The 23179-nt window shown below is 35.4% G+C and overlaps 1 protein-coding gene across 2 annotated transcripts; it reads right to left on the bottom strand.

Moving 5' to 3' along the window:
• Positions 1-665: 665 nt before the first annotated feature.
• Positions 666-12808, bottom strand: LOC18433939 (O-fucosyltransferase family protein). 2 transcript variants are annotated; one of them, XM_011625013.3, is made up of 10 exons: positions 12259-12808; positions 11776-11860; positions 9370-9440; positions 8886-8974; positions 8537-8780; positions 4283-4395; positions 4109-4199; positions 3589-3717; positions 2697-3247; positions 666-1669 (listed from the first exon to the last, which is right to left on the bottom strand). In XM_011625013.3, the coding sequence occupies exons 1-10, from the start codon at positions 12436-12438 to the stop codon at positions 1216-1218; spliced, it is 2007 nt and encodes a 668-aa protein (XP_011623315.1). In that variant the 5' UTR covers positions 12439-12808; the 3' UTR covers positions 666-1215. The 2 variants fall into 2 exon arrangements, with proteins under 2 accessions (XP_011623315.1, XP_088705117.1); XM_088848991.1 differs by lacking the exons at positions 8537-8780; positions 8886-8974; positions 9370-9440; positions 11776-11860; positions 12259-12808 and having other exon boundaries at positions 4109-4192; positions 4283-4390.
• Positions 12809-23179: the final 10371 nt, after the last annotated feature.

The raw sequence follows: 23179 nt of genomic DNA, 5'->3' as shown, positions 1-23179 counted from the left end.
AAGAATCTTTACATCAAATTTACATATTATAATAGAATTTGAAGGTGCGCCTTGGATTGTTTAAGGTGCAACCTTATAGAAACCACACCCAAAACATATTATAAGAAAACAGTTGACACGAATGTTTGGACACGCTAGCTACTCAGATTGGGTCGTGAGACCAACCAAAATTGGTCATAGGATTTTGACAGCTTTCTACCAGACTTGTTTTTTAAATCCTAGAGAAAAAAATGAAATGCTTGGCATCCATTTTACATGTTTTGAAAGTGTTTTAAAAATTAACCACGCTGAATCAAGACCCTCCATCATCAGCCCGATCATCCAATAGACCATTCAAGACCTCATAGCCCCGGAATCACTCAAGTTTCCTTTTACATAATTTTTAAATTACTCTTCTTAAAAATTGCAGTCCAATTCGCACTTGCCAAGCAGGGTCTAGGGGGACTCAGGCTCGACCCCCTGGCAAGTCGGAGCTTGAGCCAGGACTTTTAAACACTGCTGTTGAAGAACATTCAAGTTCTCTCCTTATTTGTGAGATGAGTTTCAAATTAGATAAGCCACAACAAAGGCTCCTTTTTCTTAAAGGGAAACAAAAGCTCATAAACGTACAGCTGTAAAAACAGGATCAAGAGTTCCAACAAAATCCCCAAAAAAAAAAACATCCATACTGCATGATTGGACATCACATTCATCAAAACCAATTCCTTTCACTGTTAAATTACAAGGCCTCGACCCCAAAAACCCCCCTGCAGATGCTCTACAAACCTGAAATATGTAGAGATAATATAAACTACAATAATTCACAATCCAAAACAATAAAAAAAAAATACAGTCCTACCTCGCATCTAAGCATTATCAGATTAGCTCTCCCCAAAAATAACTCTTACGAGTTCATCCCGGCTTCAAATTCTATGCAGGCAGCACTAGCACCAACAAAAGAGTATCTCATCCATGCATGTCCCAAGGTAACATAGAATGCCATCCTTTTGGAAGCTTTCCAATTGACTCATTGCTGATCCTAAGCACTAAGTGGTCACAAATTTGTATCCAAGGCATTTAACCATGGATTAGATATTCCTTGGTAAATTTCCCAAAAGAATAAATAATGGGTTGTATCCAATTTCCCCAATATTATTGTGCATGGATCCTTGTGCACGGATTCAATTAACATTGGTCACTCCCTCAAAAAAGAAAATCGGTTTTCTTCTAGCTATGCTATCTATCCCCACCCTCCAGCTCCTCTTGATCCAATATTTGAACCTCTTCTTTGCCATTCGCATAGGCCCCACCACCCCGGCCTTGTTGAAAGAATTTCCCTGCAATTGCATCAGCTTCATCTAAGTCCTCTTCTTCTTGCTTATCTTTATTAGGCTGAGACATAAATGTCCTAGTCTCCATCCAAGCTGGGCATTGGTAATCGACCCTGAGGGTTATGTTCTCTTTTGAGGCTATTGAATGAGGTGGGGTGTGTTTTGTGCTCATGTTCCCTAAACATGAGCATTCAGGCACTGGGTGTGAGAGAAAAGAGAGTGGCTTCGCGGTCAAGGATGCTTTTTCTAGGCCCTCGATCACTGACTTGGTGAGGTGCCGCCTTACTGATGTCAACCAGGTGCTGTTGGCTTGGTACAAGTGTTCACGGATATCCTCCAAGAGTTTTGTAACTAATTTTCTGTCAAAATCAATAGGCAATTAGAAAATTAAAAAATAATAAGAATAATAAGAGATGGCAGTTAAGGTTGAGAACTTCTGTAAGGAAGTTGATAGATAGAATTTAAGCAATGTATATTATAATCCAATTGACTCTAGAAAATAACAGTACATAGGGTTCATCTTTCATCTAATCAAACGATGGACAGGAGAGCATGTGTGGGCCACCATAGGTACAACGTCTCTTTTGTAGGTCTACTCTTTCCATCAATGTTCAACATTTTGCTGGAGCTGATGCCTCTCACGCACTACTGTTGTTCATGGCCCATTGGATTGTAGGATACTCACCTAGACTTTTTTTTTTTTTAAGTTAATAGTGTTTCACTTCATTCCCTTGGTTGTTTTGATGCAGGTGAGCATAGATTTAAAGCCACAGCTCAGAAAATGGCTTGAAGAACTCAATAACACAAGCATAAGATCAGAACCCAGACATAAGACCAGAACCCAGACAATATTACCAAGCATGTCACTCTAGGTGAGCCAAGAAATATCCCATGTTAAGAACAACTACCTCCTTCACCTGGATGGACCAAGAGCCAGATCAAGCTAATAACCCCTTGAGGTTTAAGGTCATGGTACACTCCCCAACTTAGTGTTTTGGAGCTCTTTTTTCACACCCTAAGGTGTGGGTTCAAATTACATGCTTAAGGTAACAAAATTAGAACCCTTCCTCAATCTCTCATCAACCACCTTTACAAGACCCTTTTTTCCTCTCATGGGGAAGGAGCTCCCTCTATTGCCATTTTCCCCTCAATACTCCCAATTTTCCTCCACTTTCATCTCTAATGTTTCAGGTTTCATTCTTTAGATTTCCTCCACTCTTTTGTCCTTTATTCATTTCTAGATCCTCCTCCTTGTCCTTCTCTTTCGGATTCTTCTTGTTTACATATTATGCATTTTTATTATATTAATTCCTTGTCAATTACTTTTCCTTTTGTGAGTGTGAGAGCGCGAAAAAGAAATAGAGAGCAATGCCAAAGAATACATACCGGTTAGGACGGAATGTCTTAGAAGCAGGGGATTGATAAAGCCTATGACCCATCACCAAGCTTGCAAAATTTGGATGACCCATTCCATCACGATCGAATCCAGGAATAAAAGCATCAGCTTCCACAGAGACTATGTAATCAATTGCTTCCCAAAGTAACCTGTGGGCTTGGGTTCTGAACTCTTCAATTGTTAACTGTGGCTCTTTATCCATTTCCCCAACCCAACCCCACCATCCCTCAACATTGTATGGATACTTGGGCCTTGCTGGAGGTGGAGGGAGTGGACGAGGTCTTGGACCAGCTATCTTCCATGGCTTAACCTTTGTATCTTGTCTAATGATAGATGACAAATGAGAAGGACCAACTTGGTTATCTTCGTGGCCATAAATTTTGGAAAGCTCCTTAGGAGTGCAGAGAGATGTCCTATCAACCACATTATCAAACATCGCATGTAGAGGTATCATGGTCCTTTGCCCTCCAAATAATTCTCCACCAGAAACATATATAATTGTGTCGGATGGGTAGCCATATGCACGGAGAAGAATGCCGACCTACAAATAGTTCTCTAAATCATAAGCCCAAATTATGCCTCTTGAACATAATCAGTGGTACTCATACCATCATTTAAACAAAATCAGGGAAACCATATTACAAACCGAAGGAGTACAAAAAATCAGGCTATTGGATAATTAGGTGTCCTTGATATGATGAAGAGAGTGGAACCCACCAAAATAGGGTATGATCCCAATGGCGGGCCAGGTCTCCATAACTGTCCCTTACAATGGATTGTGATGAAGCCATTGCTTGGTTTCTCAATAATCCATTCGATAGTAGCATACTTTCACTAAAATTATTTTCAATGTTCAATTCATTCTAAAATTCATCTCCTTACCTCCTCAGGCATGAGTGGACAAGACCCCTTAAGACGTTGCAGCATGGAATCCACAGATAGCTTCCCGTTAATGATATGGTGCTTGATCATCCATAGGCGTCTATGTTGTGTAAGCTCCGAATGAACATCCTATGATGAATATGAGAATTTTGGATAGAGCACGATGGAACATGCGATGAAATTTTCAGTGATGCCTTGTCAATGCAGAATAACATTAAAGCAAACTATACCACATACTGTGTCAAAACCGAGTCAATTCGGCTCATTACCATCCAATGAATTGGATAGTGACAGGGGAGAGAGCCACACCCAAAAAGGATAAGAGCCAATAATTACTCTATCTCTCTCTCTCATTTCAGTGGAAAGTGATGGTCCAATGCAATATATTTTATTTAATCCATGGAGCTATCTCTCTGACCATCATTTCAGTGAACAGCGATGATCCTCATGGACTATAGTTTTTACTCAATCCCAGGGACAAGCTTTAATTTCTCATGTTTGCAATGAATAAATATCACACCTGGAAGCATTCGGCACAACCATGATAGGCAAGAGCATCTTTAGTCATTCCTGGATCATAAGCTAGAAAAGGCCGACCAGAAGCCTGTAACCTGGATAGTTTTAAATGAGAAAATGATTATATGAAAAGCTCAGAAGTGGAGTAGCTATGAGAGAGAATCCAGGCCCCTCTTACCGACGCACTATTCTGTTGCCAAGTTCTTGCACCTCTCGACGGAATCTAAGGGCATGGAAAGACACCCTGCATCTAAGCCTCTGGAGTTCTTCAAGATATGAGGGCAAAAGAGCCTGAAACATGTAAAGAATCTAATATATCAGACAAACATCTTCTCTGACACAAAAATATAGCATCTTATCAAGATTTTTAAGGACAGTATTTGGAAGCAGTTGGCCAGAGAAATGATGTGTGGAGAAACAGTAGGAAAGAAAAAATTAATGAGTATGACACCCCAAACCAGATCATTTTATTGAACATAAAATAGCTTAAGAAAATATATGAATTATATTTCTTAACTATAAACCAAAAGACCTATATTTGTTAATCTAAATAAAAGCATTCAGTGGATATACACTCAATAGCATGCTAGATATACAACATGAAAACTGTAGGATAGAATCTAAGCCCATGGATAATATCAACAAGACCAATAGCCAGTACTAATCTCAAGTATACTTGCTGGAACCTTGGGATTAAGGCCACGGTCCCACCTTACGAACTCGATCCCGAGGTTCCTCGGAGGGATCTTAGAGGGAGCTGGGTTTAGAGAAATATGGATCTCACTCCCAATAAAATGGGATCTCGGTCTACATGTTTGTAGGATCCCTCCAAAGAGAGGAGATATACTATTAATGAATTACTGGTCCTCTCCTTGGTATTATAGATTTATTTCTTTAGAATATGTTAAACTATGTGCATATCATATTGTGGTATAGTATACTTATGGTATTAAAAAACTATATATTAATATCATAGTAAGCCAATTTATGATATTATTAAACTATGTGATATTATTAAACTATGTTATTGTAGTAAATTGGAGTACTATAACTACGGCATTAGCAATAAGCTAAGGTGTATGATAAGGGATGAAGCAAGCATTAACTTGATCCTAATTTTATCGTACACTATTAATTGATCTCGTTTTATGTATAGTGGAGCTTAGATCCCTCCGTTAAAACCTCGCTCCCAGTGACAGGGAATCTCACTCCCAAGTATCCTAGGATCTAGCTCCTTAACATGTTGAATGTACGGATGTCGATCCTAACCCTAGGGAGCTTCCACCCTCTTCCCCGAACCGATCCCGCTCCTGCCTCCAATAACTATGATCTCAAGTGATTATATGCCCAATATGTCCAACCCACGATATACTAGATTTCTTTGATGTAAAGATACACCAAATTAATGCATAGCTGTTAAGAATTTGATGACAAACTTGAACAATAAACACCATAGCATCAGGATAAGTAAGAAAACTTCGAGATAAGTTATGCTTCGAGTGGTAAACAGAAGAACCAGAGAATTCAGCTAATATTCGTTTATAGCCTTGAGAGTAGAGCACCAAATGGAAGTAACATAGCGGGAAATGGAAGCAACATAGCGGGACCGAAGCATTTTTCTAATTGGATATTTTTCTCATTTGATGTACTTGGGAGTAGTATGGATATTGACAGCAATCACACACATTGATGATATTCAGATAGAAAAAATCAAAGGCATACAAGTTATTGCAAGAGTGGATTTGATGTAGTTAACTTGATCAAGGGAGTAAAAGTCTCATCATAATCATCCAAGAGCTTTATTATAGCCTTTACCAACAAGATGAGTGTTGTGCCAATCAAAGCACCATATGACAGGTGTTTGTTTCAGTGTCAAAAACTTGGGCGAGCCAACTCTGACTCACCCGAGTAACTCAGACTTGCCACCCTTTCAAGGCCTAGTATCTCCACGTTGGGTGGTCAACTTGAGGATCTTAAAAAAAATTCAAAAAAAAATAAAATTCCAAAAAGAATAAGAAATGTATTTGTAATATGCTTTTTATGTTTTCTATCATTTTCAGAAAGATTGGAAAGTGTTTGGCCATGAGTACTTATTTTTACATTTTTCCTTTTTTTTGGATTATTTCTAAGATACCCCCTGTCCTAAGTTGATTTTTGCAAAATCCATATTTTCACCACTTCGTGTTTTTTTGTTTTTTGTAACACTTTTGGGCTTGGCCAGGACCCTACCCAACTCGGGCCCGGCTTCATGGTTTTTTATTTTGAACACTAGTTTGATTCATATACCAAGGAGGAGGAACATAAGTCTAAGTACTATTCCTGAGCACAACATCATATCTGCATTGCAAAATTCATGCCAAACTGATGATGACATGCATCCAAGTAGGATTCAGGTTTCCATACTTTTACAAATAATGGATAAAAATGTAAGGTCCTCTAGAACCCCTCGTTTATGAAACTAGGAAGCCCAAATATCAAGATTCTACTCAAGACCATATATATTGTTAGCCAAATGCGAATAGATGTATACAACCACAAAACACATGCAAAAAATAAAACAAAAACCGGTACCACATCACAATAACACAATTATTTACACGGTTCACCCTGTAGGGCTACATCCATGGCTTCGGCAAGTAGAAATTAATGGAGCCCAGAATACAACTCTCGAGTATCTAAACATGAGAGATAAGCTTAAAGTTTACAGGAGGAACCAAAAAAAGGCAAATTAGTCATTGAGTCTATCCTTTTATGTCTTTTATTTATTTCTTGAGTCTTTTCATTTACTTAGAGGCATAAGTAGTAATTTCTAGTGTTTATTTACTTGGCAAACCCTTCTTCTTTATTGGCCCGGTTCTTTAAACATAGATACTTTCGAAATTTTTCTATATGGGTGGTTGAAGCTAGAAGAGGGTGTTCTCATGCCTGGAAAGGTATTGTACTGAGTTTAACACATCTAAAGGGGAATGTTCAGTAGTCTATTGCTAATGGTCAGATGGTGGATTTCTTGGGCCCAAAGGATGTCCCTACACCCTTGACACCATTCCAACATCTTTGACAGGAGCTTCTATATCTGCATGTCTTTTTATGTAGACTTTCGAGGAGGTCAATACAGTGGCAGATGCTCTACCCAAAGAGGGAGCTGCTGCTACCGTTGTCCCACCATTTCAATAAAAGCTGGACAACCACTACTTTATTTTTTCGGATACTGGCCTCAGTTTTCTTTTTGTGGCTTGTTCGTCTCTCTCTCTCTTTCTCTCTCTCTCTCTCTCTCTCTCTCTCTCTCTCTATATATATATATATATATATATATATATATATATATATATATATATATATATATATATATATATATATACTTTTTTTTCTTTTTTTTTCTCTCTCTCTATATATATATACTCTAACTATATATATCTATATATACATTGAAGATACTACAAAACGCCTATAGGATAAAATGAACAGTGATTTCGCCTACCCTCATCACCATCCAAACTTCATCGCACGGACACAGCTGTCCGATAGTATTTCAACTTTTATTTCTTTTTTTTTACTAATTGGAATGATTTGAAATTTGGAACGTGTGTTCTTAGTGAGACGCACCTAATAAAAATATAAAAAAAATAATTCGTAAAATATAAATTGACCAAAATTCCTCAGAAAATTTACTGGGGTATTTTGGTCAATTTTTTTATATTTTATTAAGTACACCTCACTAAGATGTACATACGCTCCAAATTTCAAATAATTTGGATTTGTAAGAAAAAATGAAAATTGAACACTACCGGACAACTGTGACCATGCGATAAAGTTTGGATGGTGATAAGAGTAGATGAAATCACCGTTCATTTTCACCTATAGGCCTCTCTGCATCTACCTTAAGCCGGGTCTTTCCTCTTTCTATCTTTCTCTTATTTCTCTCTATATCACCGCTTCTTCTATTTCCCCTCCATCCAACGTTTCTCACTCCCACCCAGAAACACTTTAACCACTTTCGCACTTCTCTTCTCTTCTCTTCTTCTTCAAAACCTAGTTCGTCTCCTATCAATATTGGTTCTTCTTCCTTTTTTTCTCTATCAGCAACAGCTCGCTGATTTTTTAAGGTTGTGTGAACAACAGGTTTGTATGTTGCTACACCTAGTCCACTGAGCACCCAATCTCTTTAGGTTTTGCACCCGACTTGTAGCCAAAATTTTATTTGATGCTCATTTTTTGGTTCTTTTTGTTTTTCTTTTAGTCGTTTTGTACAAAGTGTCCAGCACATGGATTGCCTCAAACTCGTGTTTCGTGAGGTTTTTTGTATATCTTATACATAAATATAATTTGAACTTTAGAAGAAGAAAAATTACTATAGAAAATGTAATGACTGCTTAGTTACCAGAAAGTCCACAAATAAAAATTCCCATAAGCATTGAGATAGAAATACCACCACCTGCAAGCATCCTCCATCATAAACAAGAAGTTCAACAACTGAATGTTGTTTTAGTACAGGAAGAACTCGATCAAGATAAAACTTGGGGGATGCTGAAAATGGAGGTGCAAAAACTGGGATTTCATTCTTCTTTCTTGCTAGCTTAAAATTTTTAGGAAGGCCCTTCACAACGAGAATATCCTTTGATAGTGAAGTAATGAACTGATCCTCATTATAAAGGTACCCAAAACTTTTGAACCTAGAGCTGCAAAAGAAAACATATACATTCAGAAATTCAAATCATCCATGAATTTACCATTTACTTGATCAATGGTAGCTGCAGAAAAACTACTATTTTTATAAGAAAGACCTTATCCCCTTGGTGCTAGTAGTCGATTGAAGCTCTGGAATAACCAAAGCAGCATTGAGAAGCCTCGCAATAGCTACTACATCGCATATCTGAAAGTAAAAGAGAGAATTACACATCTCTCATTAGAACAAAACTAACAATATCAAGTTCCATAGTGATAAAAATCCCAATATTTTCTTAAAAAATCTCTTGAAATTTCTTGGAATTTTTTGTAATGAACATTTTCTTCATTCTCGCGAGATTTTTCCTTTGGTTATTTATTTTCTCCCTTGAACTTTTCAAAAAAATTGTCCTCAACTAGAAAAGGATATTTTCTTTTGTCACAACATTTTTATCCTTTTCACATATTGAAATCTCCCCAAATACTTTCTTGAAAGTACTTGTGGAGGAAATTAAACCAAAGTTTTTTTAAAAGAATTCCCAGTATACTAAGATTTGTCATTACGATCACAAGAGGAGAGTGGCTCCAAAAACTAATTCTTACCGAATTCCTGATCTCATGGAAACCTCCACGTATCTTGATGAATATAAAACCTTTGTTCTTCAAATCAGGACCTGCAAGATATCACTTGTGTTAAGACAAAAATGAAATAATTATACATAATGTATACACAATAACAGAAAATAAAGCTCTATTTCATGAAGCATAACCGTTTAGATCATTTCATTGTTGAATAAAAACTTTGCAATACTATCGGTTTTCTACATGTCAAACTTCCAGAACTATGATCCTCATTTCGCAAGTGGCCAAGACTGGTCTCAATAGCATCCTCTCGACAATTTACAGAATATGTATGTGAATTAAATCCCCCTAATGTGTAAGTATACCAATCAACACCTGAAAAAAAAAATCATAAGGTGGTCCCTAAACTATGTACATTTGTGAGAAAATATCATTATTTTTGTGCAACCCCAAATAATTGGGATAAGGCTTGGATGATGATGATTTAAACATTGTCATTTACAGATATCAACTAAGGTTATACAAATAAAAGACTAAAAGTGCAGTTGCAGTAGATATGAGATTGGAGAAATCCTTGTAAACAATTTAGAGTTAGTTGGTGAACTTTTTGATATAACTTTAGAGTGATGGAATTCTAGAAACAACATTCGACATTTCATGTTTTGAACTATCCTATTTACTTAATTCCTTCATTTACTTTGGAAACGAGAAAAACAAGCCACCTGCAACGTCATCAATAACAAAATTACATCATTGATTGGAAGTAAGGGAGGTCTCACTATTCTCCTAAACTGCAGAAAATAAACCCTGGGTATCCCAAACACCATCATCCCAAATAATGATTTAGAGGCATGAAAACCAAACAAAGCAATACAACCAACCATCCAAGATGCCACTAATCAAGCCAACAATCCAGCTGCCCACGAACACCGAGATGCACTCATAATGCTCCCAAATTGCAGCATGGAAACCAAATGGATCCAAAAGAACTTGAATAACAGAGTTTTGTAAAACCTAGAGAGAACAAAAATTCGGGCTCTGTCCATTATAAGAGCATATGGTCATAGAGCACTGCCACAACATCCATATTTCAAATACTAGCTCAAACTACATAAAGCATATCGAGATAGATGGAAAACCCAATAGTGTTGTCCTGCAACTTCACCTCTTAAGCCACTCACCACTTCATGACAAAGAGACCCTCATTCTAGCCTTTGATGAAAAGAATTCCCTCTCTCATTGGTCATTGCCACCAAGAACTGGGACAACACATAATCAAGAAGGTGGTTACTAAACAATAGCGAGGCCCCTCAGGGCTCAATCACTCTTTAATTGCAGTAATGTCTCTGCTCACAGTTTTTTTCTATGTTGTAAAGGCTTTGGTTGGTTATGTTTCTTCCCGCTCCCCCCCACCTTTTCACCCATCACCATGCATAGCTTCCCTAGCTATGCCCTTCCTTTGTGATCCATTTCCCCTAAAACAATTTCCTAACCTCCCTTAATCAGTCTCCCTTAAATTGTACTACACCCTAATACCCTAAAGCCTTCTTTGGTGGAAAATCATTATGAATGTAGATTAGGTGTTAACTTCTATGCCTCAAAGTGAGAGAGCAAAGAGTCAATTCTCATTTTTTAGCAGAATCCTTAACACCATAATTCTCAAAAGCTGATGGAATTTATCCCAAATAGGAGAGAAGTCAATTCCTAAACCCTTGTAACTGGGTGCTATTTCCACTCCCAAGATTGATGCTTCATGGAAATCCATTGGCAAATTTCCCTGAAATTTGATTATTCATCGGTTGTGTGCTTTTTGTTATGGTTTAAGAAAATAATGTATGTACATAAACAACTATAGAACACAGATGATAGTAGTTTGGGGGAACGTATGGTCACATGTGCCATCCACAGATGACGTCTTGCGAAATCCTAGCAATTATTGTAACATGGAAAAAATGAAACAACTGATGGCAGTGTAGGATGTGAAAATCCATGGACAATGGAGGCCTTACGAAAAACAGTTTGAGCTTACACAAGCATAAAGGCATAATCCTCCCATCTGTTGAGTATAAATGTTAATATGGGAATTGCAGAGATTTGTAGCAATCTCATAAGAAAATGCTCTTAAATTAAAGACTCAAGGTGACCCTCGCCAGAAAAGCTAACATTTTCTCCAGATCACCAACTTACATTTACATATAATTAATTAGAAATAACCATATTCCATAGATGAGAAGAACAAAGACCAAGAACAAGAACAATAAAAGCATAACTTAGAGCTAAGACAAAGATCCCAAAATGCTAAAACTATAGCATAAACAGAGATAAAAACTAATGCACATCAACCACCTACCACATCGATTAATGTTGACCTAATATAATGAAAATGCTGAACCAGAGAGAGAGAGAAGAAACAGTAAAAGATCTGACCTTTGTAGCTAGTCCTGGGATTTGCATGTGGATGTAAAGATTCAAGAGGCTTCACAGGTCCCCATAATCTCGCATACTTTGCACTCTGCAACACCCCCACCGAAAAATTTCCAAAAGATAGAACGAAGGCGAAAAAAATGAAATATCATAACCAAAAAAAATAAGAAAAAGAAGATCAGAAATTAGCACACTGTAGCAAATTAAAAATAGAAAAATCACAGCTTTGTAAATTTTTTTAGTGAGAAACAAAGCTAAATATTTGATCGGTAATAGAACTTCAAATATAAGAGCGAAAATTCTGTGCTGGGCAGTAAGGAATTTCCAAGTGCGATGGAGAGAAAAGGCAAAACCTTTGATGGGTTTTAAGGAATTTAAAAGTTAGAGTGAGAAACAGAGGCAAAATCTGTGAAGGGTCCTAAAAAGTTTGAAACTTAAGAGTGAAAGCCAGAGGCAAAGTCTTTGATCGGTGGGAAAGAAACTCACAGTGGGTCTGAGATCCACGTTTGAAAATATGGGCTTCCATCTGAAAATGGTGATGGCAGCTGCGTTTTGCACCAGGTATCGACCTGAATATCTGGCTAGTATGAGATGGGTCAAGAGAGAGAAAACCGATAACACGAGACCAACCAAACCTGCCCATTTAATCCTGGACTTGAACGGCATTTGTTCCAGAGAGAGAGAGAGAGAGAGAGAGAGAGAGAGAGAGAAAGAGAGAGAGAGAGCAAAAACAATATAAAACGAAAAACCCAAGAAGATTAGTACAGTGGGCAGGAAGGAAAGAGCCAGTAGAGAGAGAGAGCTGGTTCGAAATGTCTATACTTGAGGGATTTAGTGGGAGTGGTTGGAATCTTTCCTTTTAGAGAGAGAAAGTGGGTCTGAATCTCTCTTCCATATAGAGAGAGAGAGGACTGAATTGTCGTCTTTTTTAAATTTATTTCTTTTTTTTGGAGACTTTGCAGTCAAGAGAGAGAAACACGCGAAGCCTTTTCTCAGGCAGGGGGAAGGGGCGATGGAGACGGCACGTGCGATAAATGTACGAGCACGTGCGATGTGGGATAGGAAATGGCCCTCTTTTTTCGGACGATTGTGGGATTATTGTTTTGTTGTAATAATATTGCGCCTCGTTCGGATGTAACTATGTCTCCGTCTTAAGAGATGGAGAAAAAATGTCCTAACGACAACTTCTCTTTTAAGTTTTAACTAATTGCTACATGGAATTTAGCATGCTCCTGCGGGATCACAATACTACATGGAACTTAGCATGCTCCTGCGGAATCACAATGTATGTTTACTCTCCCGGGCAAAAGACCTATTGGAGGTGATCTAAAATTTTGAGATCTTTATGTTTAGGGGTATTCTAAATTTCGAAAACCCTAGCAACAACCTTATATTAGAAGGGAAAAGTTTTTATATTTCGTCTAATCTAGATCAAGTAAACCACTCGCCGTTTGATTTTAATTTTGACGCCCTTAGAGTATACACGATTATCGACAGACCTAAAAACAATATTAAAAAATATTTTAATAAAATACAATGACCACAATACCATTAAAACTTTCATAAGTATTTTAATTATTTTATTTTATTGAAAATATTTTTTTATATTTGTTACAAGTGAAATTTTAAGAGAGAAGTCGGTGCCCAAAATTTGGTGTCAAAATATTCTATAAAAAAAATTAAAAAAAAAATTAGTGTAGAGGTGTGATTGGGGCCATATCCGCCTTCCATTTAGAATGGACAATTGGATAGAGGAAAGTATATAAGTTTTATATAGTAGGAAAAGTATAGAAAGATTTCCCTAATCAAAATTAGATGGTCAGTTTATTCTTGAAATGTTCTTTTAATGCATATATTTTTGAAGTTGGTCACTAGGATTGTCAAATAAAAATTAGATGGTCAATTTAACTTGGAATCGCTCGATCAAGATCCAGATTCAAGGGTCAGAGATTTTAGATGCAAAACCCTTATAATCACTTTATCTTTTCAATTTTCTAATTTATCTTATTTTTAGTTTTTTGTGATATGCGTGAGAGTTCAATTCAAGAATCACTCGATTCGAATCGAAATAATCTAAACTAAAGACCTACATTTCTAAGGTCCAATTCCTGTCTTCTTTTTTTCTTTCTTTTTGTAAGCACTCATTACAAAGCTGAGAAAGTTACATCCCCAGAATTTGGAGTCTTGGAAATACTCCCATGGAGGGTGCAGAGAAGGTACAGGGAGCAAATAATCATATTAACTTTTTTGGCAGTTAGAATCCTCTACTTTTGTGGAAAGATATGAACTTGAGGCAACAACATGCCAAATATGCCCCTAGCTCGTATCATGTTCTTTGGATCTAATCTTTGTGTTATGATCTATAATACCTAGAGCAATGTCATAGAAAGCAGTGGTCGATTGAACGACTTGGGCCATGTACTCGACCCAGGCCCAAGCCGAGTACTTGCTTTGAGTCCGGGTACTATTCAAGGTATATAATGTTAAAAAAATATTAAAACTATTTAAAGAAAAAAAGGAAATATAAGTTTAAAGCAAGAATAAAGAAAACACGTCTAAATGAGGTTAAAAAAAGTAATAAAAATCGACTTAAAAAACTCAATTTGTGATTGACGGTATTTTTGAAATAATTCAAAAAATATAAAAAAAAATGTAAAAATAAGTACTCATGGCTAAAATACTTTCCACTCTTTGTCAAAAGGATACTATGCATAAAAAAACATATTACAAATAGATTTTTTATTTTTTTATTTTTATATATTTTTTAATTCTTTTAATATCACCACTGCTAAAAAGCGCACTGGTGGGGTGAAGGCTTGGTGAATCATATCAAATTGTGAAAGTTTTAACAATTCAACTCAATTGTACCATGCAGCTTAAAAATTCTGAAAAATTGACAAAAAGATTCTAAAAAATGAAAACATGTGGCTATGTGAAAAGGATTTTGTTGAATATGTTACATATTTTGATAAATTTATAAAAGAGACATAAATATGATAGACATGTCCTTGTCTGAGCATTACCGATCGTTCCATATCAAACAAAACTGTAGTAAATTCACAATATTAACATGCCTAAGATCAATTAGTTATCAATAACACAAGTAACAAAATTTAAAAAAACAGAATCAGTGTTAAAAAATTCTACTCGGTACTTAGGACCTAACCGAGGCGATTTACTCGGGCGAGTCCGAGTAACTCGCCTGAGTCTAGCTCTTTTTTAAAAAAAGAAAATGAAGAAAACCAATGATTATATATAATATAATTGCCTCTTTTATCACAAAAATAAAGAATGGTGTACTGGTTAGTGCGCGCGGCAATAAAGTGCTTCTTTATAAAACGTCTTGACCAAGACCGAGTTACTCGGCCGAGTCCGATTTGTCTCGGCCGAGTTTTAAAACTATGAACAAAACATACAATCTAGAAACAAAAAGAACAACGAGATAGCTAAAAGTCATTCCCACCATAGAAACATCACAATGTGAAAATTATTGAATTAACAAAGAAAGCTGTTAATAATAAATAGAAATATCACAAAGTGAAGAAATTGAATTCCTAGCAAATTCTAGAACAAAAACTTAACAGAATATGACATAATATTTTACAAAAATGCAAATACTTTGAAAATCCAAGCATTTTTGCATAAAAATAAATATCGAGCAAAGAAAAGTCTGAATAAATGGATATATGGTTTACAAATTGAATTCATGTTGCAGATTGAACCTAACCCCATCTAATCCCCAATAAAATTGTGGATAAAAACTATGAAATCTATAATCTAAGCTCGAATGTACAAAAAATGCTTTGAAGTGCTAATATTATGAAGCAATGGATTTGTTAGGGGACTTCAAAATTATCATTTTGATACGAATTTCAAATAATTTGTTCGAGAAATAAGGGAGAATAAAAAAGGATTAGATATTTGAAGCTAAAAAATGACGAGATTTTGATTAAAAAAAAAAACTTGCCCTAGTACAATTTAAAATTTTGGTTTGAAACTTATGCTTGTGAATATGAAAAGTGCTAGGAGATGATCAATTTGGCAAAAATTGATTTAAAACATGTTAAAATAGGGCAATTCGAGTAAAAAATCAAGAAAATGACAAAAGAAAAATACATCAACCCATTCAAGTCACATTTTCAAAGGGATTAGTACTAGTGAACTATGGATCTAAGTTGACTGAGGTAATTCCAAGCCAGCTCGACGATTTTTTTAACCCTGATCAATGGTTACCATTATGCAAAAGCAAGCGAAGCTCACAATAGATGATCAATGGTTACCATTATGCAAAAGCAAGCAAAGCTCACAATAGATGATCAATGGCTACCATTATGCAAAAGCAAGCAAAGCTCACAATAGAACTCTTTTACCAGAAGCTAGAGCTAAAGCAAGGCAAGTGATGCTACAGCTGTCAGACTTACCTATACACAAGACAGGAATAGTGACGGGATAGGTGCAACACCCCGATCCCAGCGGTCCACACCTTGTCTCGTCTGCTTGGATAGTCCGGCTCCAGAACCGTAAAAGAGCTAAAATGGCCTCTCTTCGGTTCGAGAGGATGAAAATGACTAAAATATCATACATGACTGCACGTAAAAAGAATGTGAGACGAGTAGATTATTCATCATTTATCAGCTTTTTAATACTGACTCAAATGGATGGTTGTGATTTCAAATTCTAAAATGGAAGTTAATTCTTTTGAGCATTTGAGCCGTTGATTTTGAAAATAGATTCTCTATTTGACAATGCATGCATGCAAATTCTAGGCATGATATGAGTAACAGTCTTAGAGATGGTGACAACTGATAAGCAAAATCACCATCCAAATAAATTCTATCAAATAGGGATAAGTTTGGATAAAACATATAAAATCCGACAAAATTATGACTCTTAGTTATATATCTTAAGTTTGAGACATATGTGACGTCTATGTACAAGGATGAGAGAGAAAAGATAGTTGTGCCCTACCTTTTTGGAAAATGTCGTTTCCTCTAAAGAGATTGAGGCTTCATGTGCATGAAGAGAGCGCTTTTATATGAAGAGAAATGAGCTCCCAATTGAGTGAAACATTGCGATGGTGCTGCCTGCAGTGTGCAAAGCTAGTCTCTTATAAAAAAATAATTCCCATGGATATTTTAGGTGTTATACCTTTTTATTGAGAAAAAACATATCAGTTGCTCTCAAAGTTCTCTTCTTGAATAGTGGTTGAGCTATAGAATAGTGATATGAGATCAGTAGGTAGTGCTCTTTATGAGGGTTAGAGATCAGTTCTCTTCTTGATCAGTCGGTAGTGCTCTTGATCAGTAGGTGGTGCTCTTGATCAGTAGAATAGTGACGTGAGATCAGTTCTCTTCTTGGTAGTGTTATTGCTGAGGGTCAGAGACATAACTCTGTATCCAGAAATATAATATAACTCTCATCAGCATGATAGATTTCAATTTGTCATGCTTGTAGACATAACATCTCAAGGCAAACAAACCACATAGTTTAATGTTCTCGTGATGTGTATGTTTTATGCTTTAGTTTTCACATTATGGTATGCGTTCACATATTTTGCGTCTAGTATCAATGGAAAGCATCATTTCTTTCACTAATAGGAAGTTAAGTTTGGCTCATGTTGACACTCGAAGAGCTTAGATTTGTCATGTTAGTGCATGGAGGCCTTAGATTTCTCCTCAATATGATGTGGCCACATTCTAGACCAATCGTTATCAAAAACTTTTTTATCGCTATCTTTTTACGTACAGTATTTCAAAATTATTTTGATTTTTTAATACTTAGATTACATTAGGTAGACGATCCATTCCATTAGTCTATATTTCGAAACCCCGGTCTTTACTATTGTTTAAAAGCTTCTCTCTCGCAGTTTTTAGATCACTTATCCTCGTGCTACCACAAATGTCTCGGGTGGAAAATAACGTTACATGTATCACTTGTCAAAAGCCAAAAGATTATATACTTGCATAGCATGTTCTTGAGGGTGCGGTTTCTATAAGGTTGCAACCTTAAACAATCCAATCAAGGCGCACCTCTAAATTTTATCATAACATGTAATTTTAGTTTAAAAATTTCTTAGGATTATCTAAAAATCTATTTTCATATCTAATTATAAAATTTTAAACTCTTAAAATATTAAAATCAAGTGAATCTATAAACATATGAAAATCTTGAAAATGGACGGTCTAGATAATATGTTGCAAGATGCACTATTTCTAGGATTCAAAATATTTTTCTATTTTCATATTCATATATCATGATGTCGAGATGATCAATTATACAGTTTTTCAACATTAAAACAATATTTTTCAATGGATTTTTGAGGTGCATCTTTAATTCTACATTTTAAAGTTGCCACCTTATATAAACTTTTTCCTATTATTGATTTCACTTAGATAACATTCTACATAGTATCTATGTGACCCTACACTTTGCAAATGTAACCCCCATTAATGTAGAACCAACTACAAAATAAAAGAAATAAATAAAAATAATTATTTGTCCTATAAATCATCATTTTCAAGCCTTTTCTCAATAATTATTGAGAAAAGTTTATATAGAGCCGAGGCTCTAAACAATCAAATTAGAGCCCCGCTCAAAAATTTCAATGTAAGAGGTTGTTTTGATGTCCAAATATACTCAAATTGATCATCCTGACATCAAGATGCGTACACATGAGAAAAAAATTGATTTCAAGTTTTGGAAATTGTACATCTTGTAACGCATTTTGAGACCGTCAATTTACAAGTTTTGCAAGTTTTCATTGATCGGCTTGATCTACACTATTTTTGAAGCTTTAAATTTTGTACTTGAAGTTAATAATATATTTTAAAGCTATCACAAAGATTTCTAGTTTTGAAATTATTTTTTTCAATACTATTTGAAGGTGGGCTCTAATTTGATTGTTTAGCGCCTCAGCTCTATACAAATTGCACCCATAATTATTTGCCCTATGCAAGTACCTAAAAAATAACATCTTCAATTTATAGACAATCGAGTCCAGGAATTAAGGAACTCCTTCTTCTTCTTTTCTTTTCTTTTCGTTCTTTTTTTTTTTTTTTTTTTTTTTTTATTTAAGGAAAATACTCATCTAGTGATTCAAAACTAGTTCCCAAGATTTTAAATTACCAAACTCCTCTCAAGCAAATCTTTTACCTAAAAGAGTAAACCAAGTGCACCCGCAGGAGTAAGCTATATGCAATCTATCAAAATAAGACATATCTATCTTCACATGGGAAAGTGCTCCTTACACTAATGATGATGATGGACAATTGAGATTAGAGGTACCCAATGAACATCCATGGTGGGACCCACATGGTTAATCTCCTTCACTGATCATTGGGAAGGACGATGATGTCCCTATGGTGTACCATACCTCACCAAGATATGATGCACTCCCCCATTCACTATGTTCCTCTACAAGGAAACATTAGGACTCTCTCTCTCTCTCTCCTTACCACGGCAAGATGGGCCACTTTTGATAGAATTGCATGATGCTCATGTGCATGCCTGCACTAGTTTTTGTTTGAATTCAACACAAAGAATCTTCTCTTGATATCTTGGTACTACTTTAAAAATAAAGAAGTTTGATCTTTTCAGCTTTTCCATACCTATCTTTCTTTTTTTCTAGTTGCAAATATTTAATTCTCACTTTCAACTTGCATTAACGTTATTCTTTGAAATTTCAGAGTTTATTACTAGAGACTTTGAAATTTCAGTCCTCGAGATCTTCATTTCGAGATACTCCCATAAATTCATTGAAGTACGTCTTTAATGCTCGCCAAAAGTGTCTTTCAAGTCTCAATTAATACTACTAGGCAATTTTGGTTCTATGCAACGAGTAGGAGTCTGAATGATCGGGTGAGGTCGGGTAAGTTGGACTTGCAACCGACCCAGACCTGACCTACCGAGTCAGGTAGGTCCCATGTCTATAAATAAAAAATATAAAAAATAAAATATATATTTTAAAGGAAAGTTACATAAGGGAAAAGTTTTATAGAGAGCCGAGGCTTTAAACAATTAAATTAGAGCCTACCTCAAAAATTTCACTTTTGTTTTGATACCCAAGTATCTTCAAATTGATAATCTCGATATCAAGAGGCATGGACATGAGAAAAAAATAGATTTCAAGTTTTAGAAATAGTGCATTTGTAACACATTTTTGGACCGTCAATTTTCAAGTTTTCATAGATACATCGATCTACACTATTTTTTAAGCTTTAAACTTTATAAATAAAGATAAAATTATATTTTAAGACCATCACAAAGATTTTCAGTATTAAAACTATATTTCTAGATACTATTTGAAGGTAGGTTTTAATTTGATTGTTTAGAGCCTAGGCTCTATACAAAGATGAGTCATTGATTAGGCACAAAGTCCCAAATAAAATTTCTTAAATGTTATGATATACTTTAATTTATTAAATTTCAAATCCAATGGCTAAAAGTCCTACCAAAAATAAATGATCTCATAGGATACAATCACTATTTTATATCATGTACTTGGTACATATTTGTGCTAATATACATCGAGTTGGGTTAACCTCGACCCAAACCCGACCCAATCGAATAAGATATAAGCTGAACCCCACTTGGACCCAAACTCCGGTTGGGTCAAGGTTAAATGGACCCTACCTCTATAACATCCATTTGATAGCCTTAAAGACTTCGAAATAAAAAATGTTCCCGACGTGCATCAATGGTGACTTAGAAAACTTTTGGTCAAAATCCTCATACGTTTGGTGCGTAGAAAAATGTGTACATTGTGGTCCATAGGGACCATCATCAAGATTCCTACATATCAACAAATATATGACAAAATGGGTAGAATAATACAATACTTCTCCATAATAAGTATGCCAAGCTGATCTCTCCACCCATGCAAGAGAATCTTAAACGTGTATTCTGCTTGGTTCATTGACACCCATACAATTTACCCATAAAAAAATATCCAAAAATATAAATGCAGTGCCCTTTGACATAAGAAAATTAGTAATGAGTCATGGGTTTCAAACTAAATTTTAATGGAAGTTCGCTTAAGAATCCTAATCCTGTAGCGGTCAGAGTAGGTGGCATTTGAGAGATGAGAAAGAAGATTTGATATTAAGCTAAACCATGTGGAGGGACTATAGTTAACAAGCTGAGCTTAAATCTCTTCTATAGGGGTTGATCATTTTTCAGGAAAGAGGGATTTGAGGGGCAGTGAAAGAGGGATCTGTGGGGCAGTGGAGGTGGAAAGAGATTCATTGAATGTCATAAAGTGGTGTAAGAGGGAGCAAGATGTGCCATGGAGCTTGCATTCGATTTGATTGCACATATGTGATATCTGTTCTTTTTTCGATCTCTTTTTCCTCATGTGTATAGAGAAGCAAATTGTGAGGCTAATGAGTTAGCCAAAAGGGAAGTGTCTTTTCTCGAGCCCATATGTTTCCAGTGATCTTCTCTTTGCTATGTAATTTGTAATTCTAAATCTTTAGCATAAAGAGTTTTAACATTTGTCAAAAAAAAAAAAGAGAAAAGAAAGCGTCATGGGTCTCCAGAAATAAGTGGGCCATAAATCTAGTAGTAATTAGTAGTATATTTTTATTTTTTTTCTTTTTTCTCGGTAAGTGATGAAGCTAGTAATGAGGTTCCTAACTGTAGATGCATTACAATAAGGGAAAAGTTTTTAGAAGGTTACAACCTTAAAATGTAAAACTACGGATGCACCTCAAAAATACATTGGTAAAGGTTGTTTTAATGTTGAAAAACGTTCTAATTGATCATCTCGACATCGAGATGTATGACTATGAAAGAAAAAAAAAGAATTTTGAGCCCCAAAAATAGTGCATCTTACAATACATTATCTAGACCGTCCATTTTCAAGATTTTCATATGTTTATAGATCTACTTGATTTGAATCATTTTTGGACTTTAAAATTTTATATTAGATTTGAAAATAAATTTTCAGATGATCTTAAGAATATTTTACATCAAAATCATATATTATGATAAAATTTGAAAATGCGCCTTAATTGGATTGTTTAAGGTAGCAACCTTGTGGAAACCACACCCTTACAATAAATAATGTGTTCCTTTTCACTCATAGTGGGATGGCTTTCTCATTTTCCTCTAGAAGAGTGAAATAAACCAATTACGCCCACACATGAGCATAATTTTCATGTCATACATGGAAATGATGACTATGTTCCCTCAGCCCTATGATCTTGTTCCAACTGCATTTCTCTTTCATTATAAACAATGTGAAATCGCTAGGAAGCTTTTAGCCCCATTAAATGTTGTGTAAATGTGAAGCCAAAGTGGGTTTTGCTTTTTTTTTTTTTTTTTCCTTTTTTTTTTTTGTTTTTTTTTTAAGGGCTATTAGATTGCATTTAATCCAATAATTATAGTACCTTGAATAGTCCATGTTAAATGAGGTTTTTCCCTATTTTTTTTAGAGTGAAAAAAGGAAGAGAGAGAAAGAGGGTTTACCTTGGGTTTTGTTGTGCCATGTTTTTGCCTTACTTTGTAGAGAAGGAAAGTGAAAGTTTTGGGCTACTTTGTTGGGTTTTTTAAACTACTTTGTAGAGAAAGAAAGTGAGAGTTTGTTGGGTTTTTGACTGCAAGTTCAGTCTTAGTGATAGAAAGAATCAAGAGACAACTCGTTTTGAATGTATTCAGTGTCATATTTTGTGCCCTCCTTTAAGAGAGAGAAGCCTGCTATAATTTGGTGTTTTGGATTATTATTATTTTTTATTTTTTGTAATCTTTCTAAATCAGTACGTAAAGTCTCTCACAATTCTCTGGTAAATGTAGGTCATGATTAAAAAAGGGCCTGGAGTTGGGGTAGTCATCAGGTGGTCATCCCCACACCCAGTTACCACATCGTGGTATCTATTCCTACCGTCGATAACCCCATATAACACCTTCAAAATGTAACTCCCTAATTTATTGAAAAAACGGGTAGGGGCATGTCTAAATATTGTGTCTTGTGATGGTTTATTACTTTCTCGTACTTTCTTATATTGTTCTTTGGATTATATGAGATTTCATATTATTTCCATTGTTTGCTTATGTATTTTGGATACAAAATAACAATTTATTTCTCGTTGTAAAATTTCATCTTATACTTTTTATGTGGGAAAGGTTGTTACGACACTGAAAAACCATCTAATTGATGATCTCAACCCCGATATGTATGCATATGAAAAAAAGATTTCCAAGTCCCGGAAAAAGTGCACTTTGTAATGTACTATCTAGACCATTTATTTTCAAGATTTTCAAATATTCATAAATCTACTCAATATGCATTTTTTAAAAGCTTTAAATTTCATAATTAGATATGAAAATAGATTTGATGACCATCATAGGGATTTCAAACACTTGAATGACAACTTTCGGTATCAATTCGAAGTGCGCTTTATTTTGATTG

The sequence above is a fragment of the Amborella trichopoda genome, chromosome 10, assembly GCF_054954075.1.
Source record: "Amborella trichopoda isolate Santa Cruz 75 chromosome 10, AtrichopodaSantaCruz75HAP2 v2.0, whole genome shotgun sequence".
Lineage (NCBI taxonomy): Eukaryota > Viridiplantae > Streptophyta > Magnoliopsida > Amborellales > Amborellaceae > Amborella > Amborella trichopoda.
Note: the sequence above shows the minus strand (reverse complement) of the source record. Positions and strands in the feature narration are given on the sequence as shown.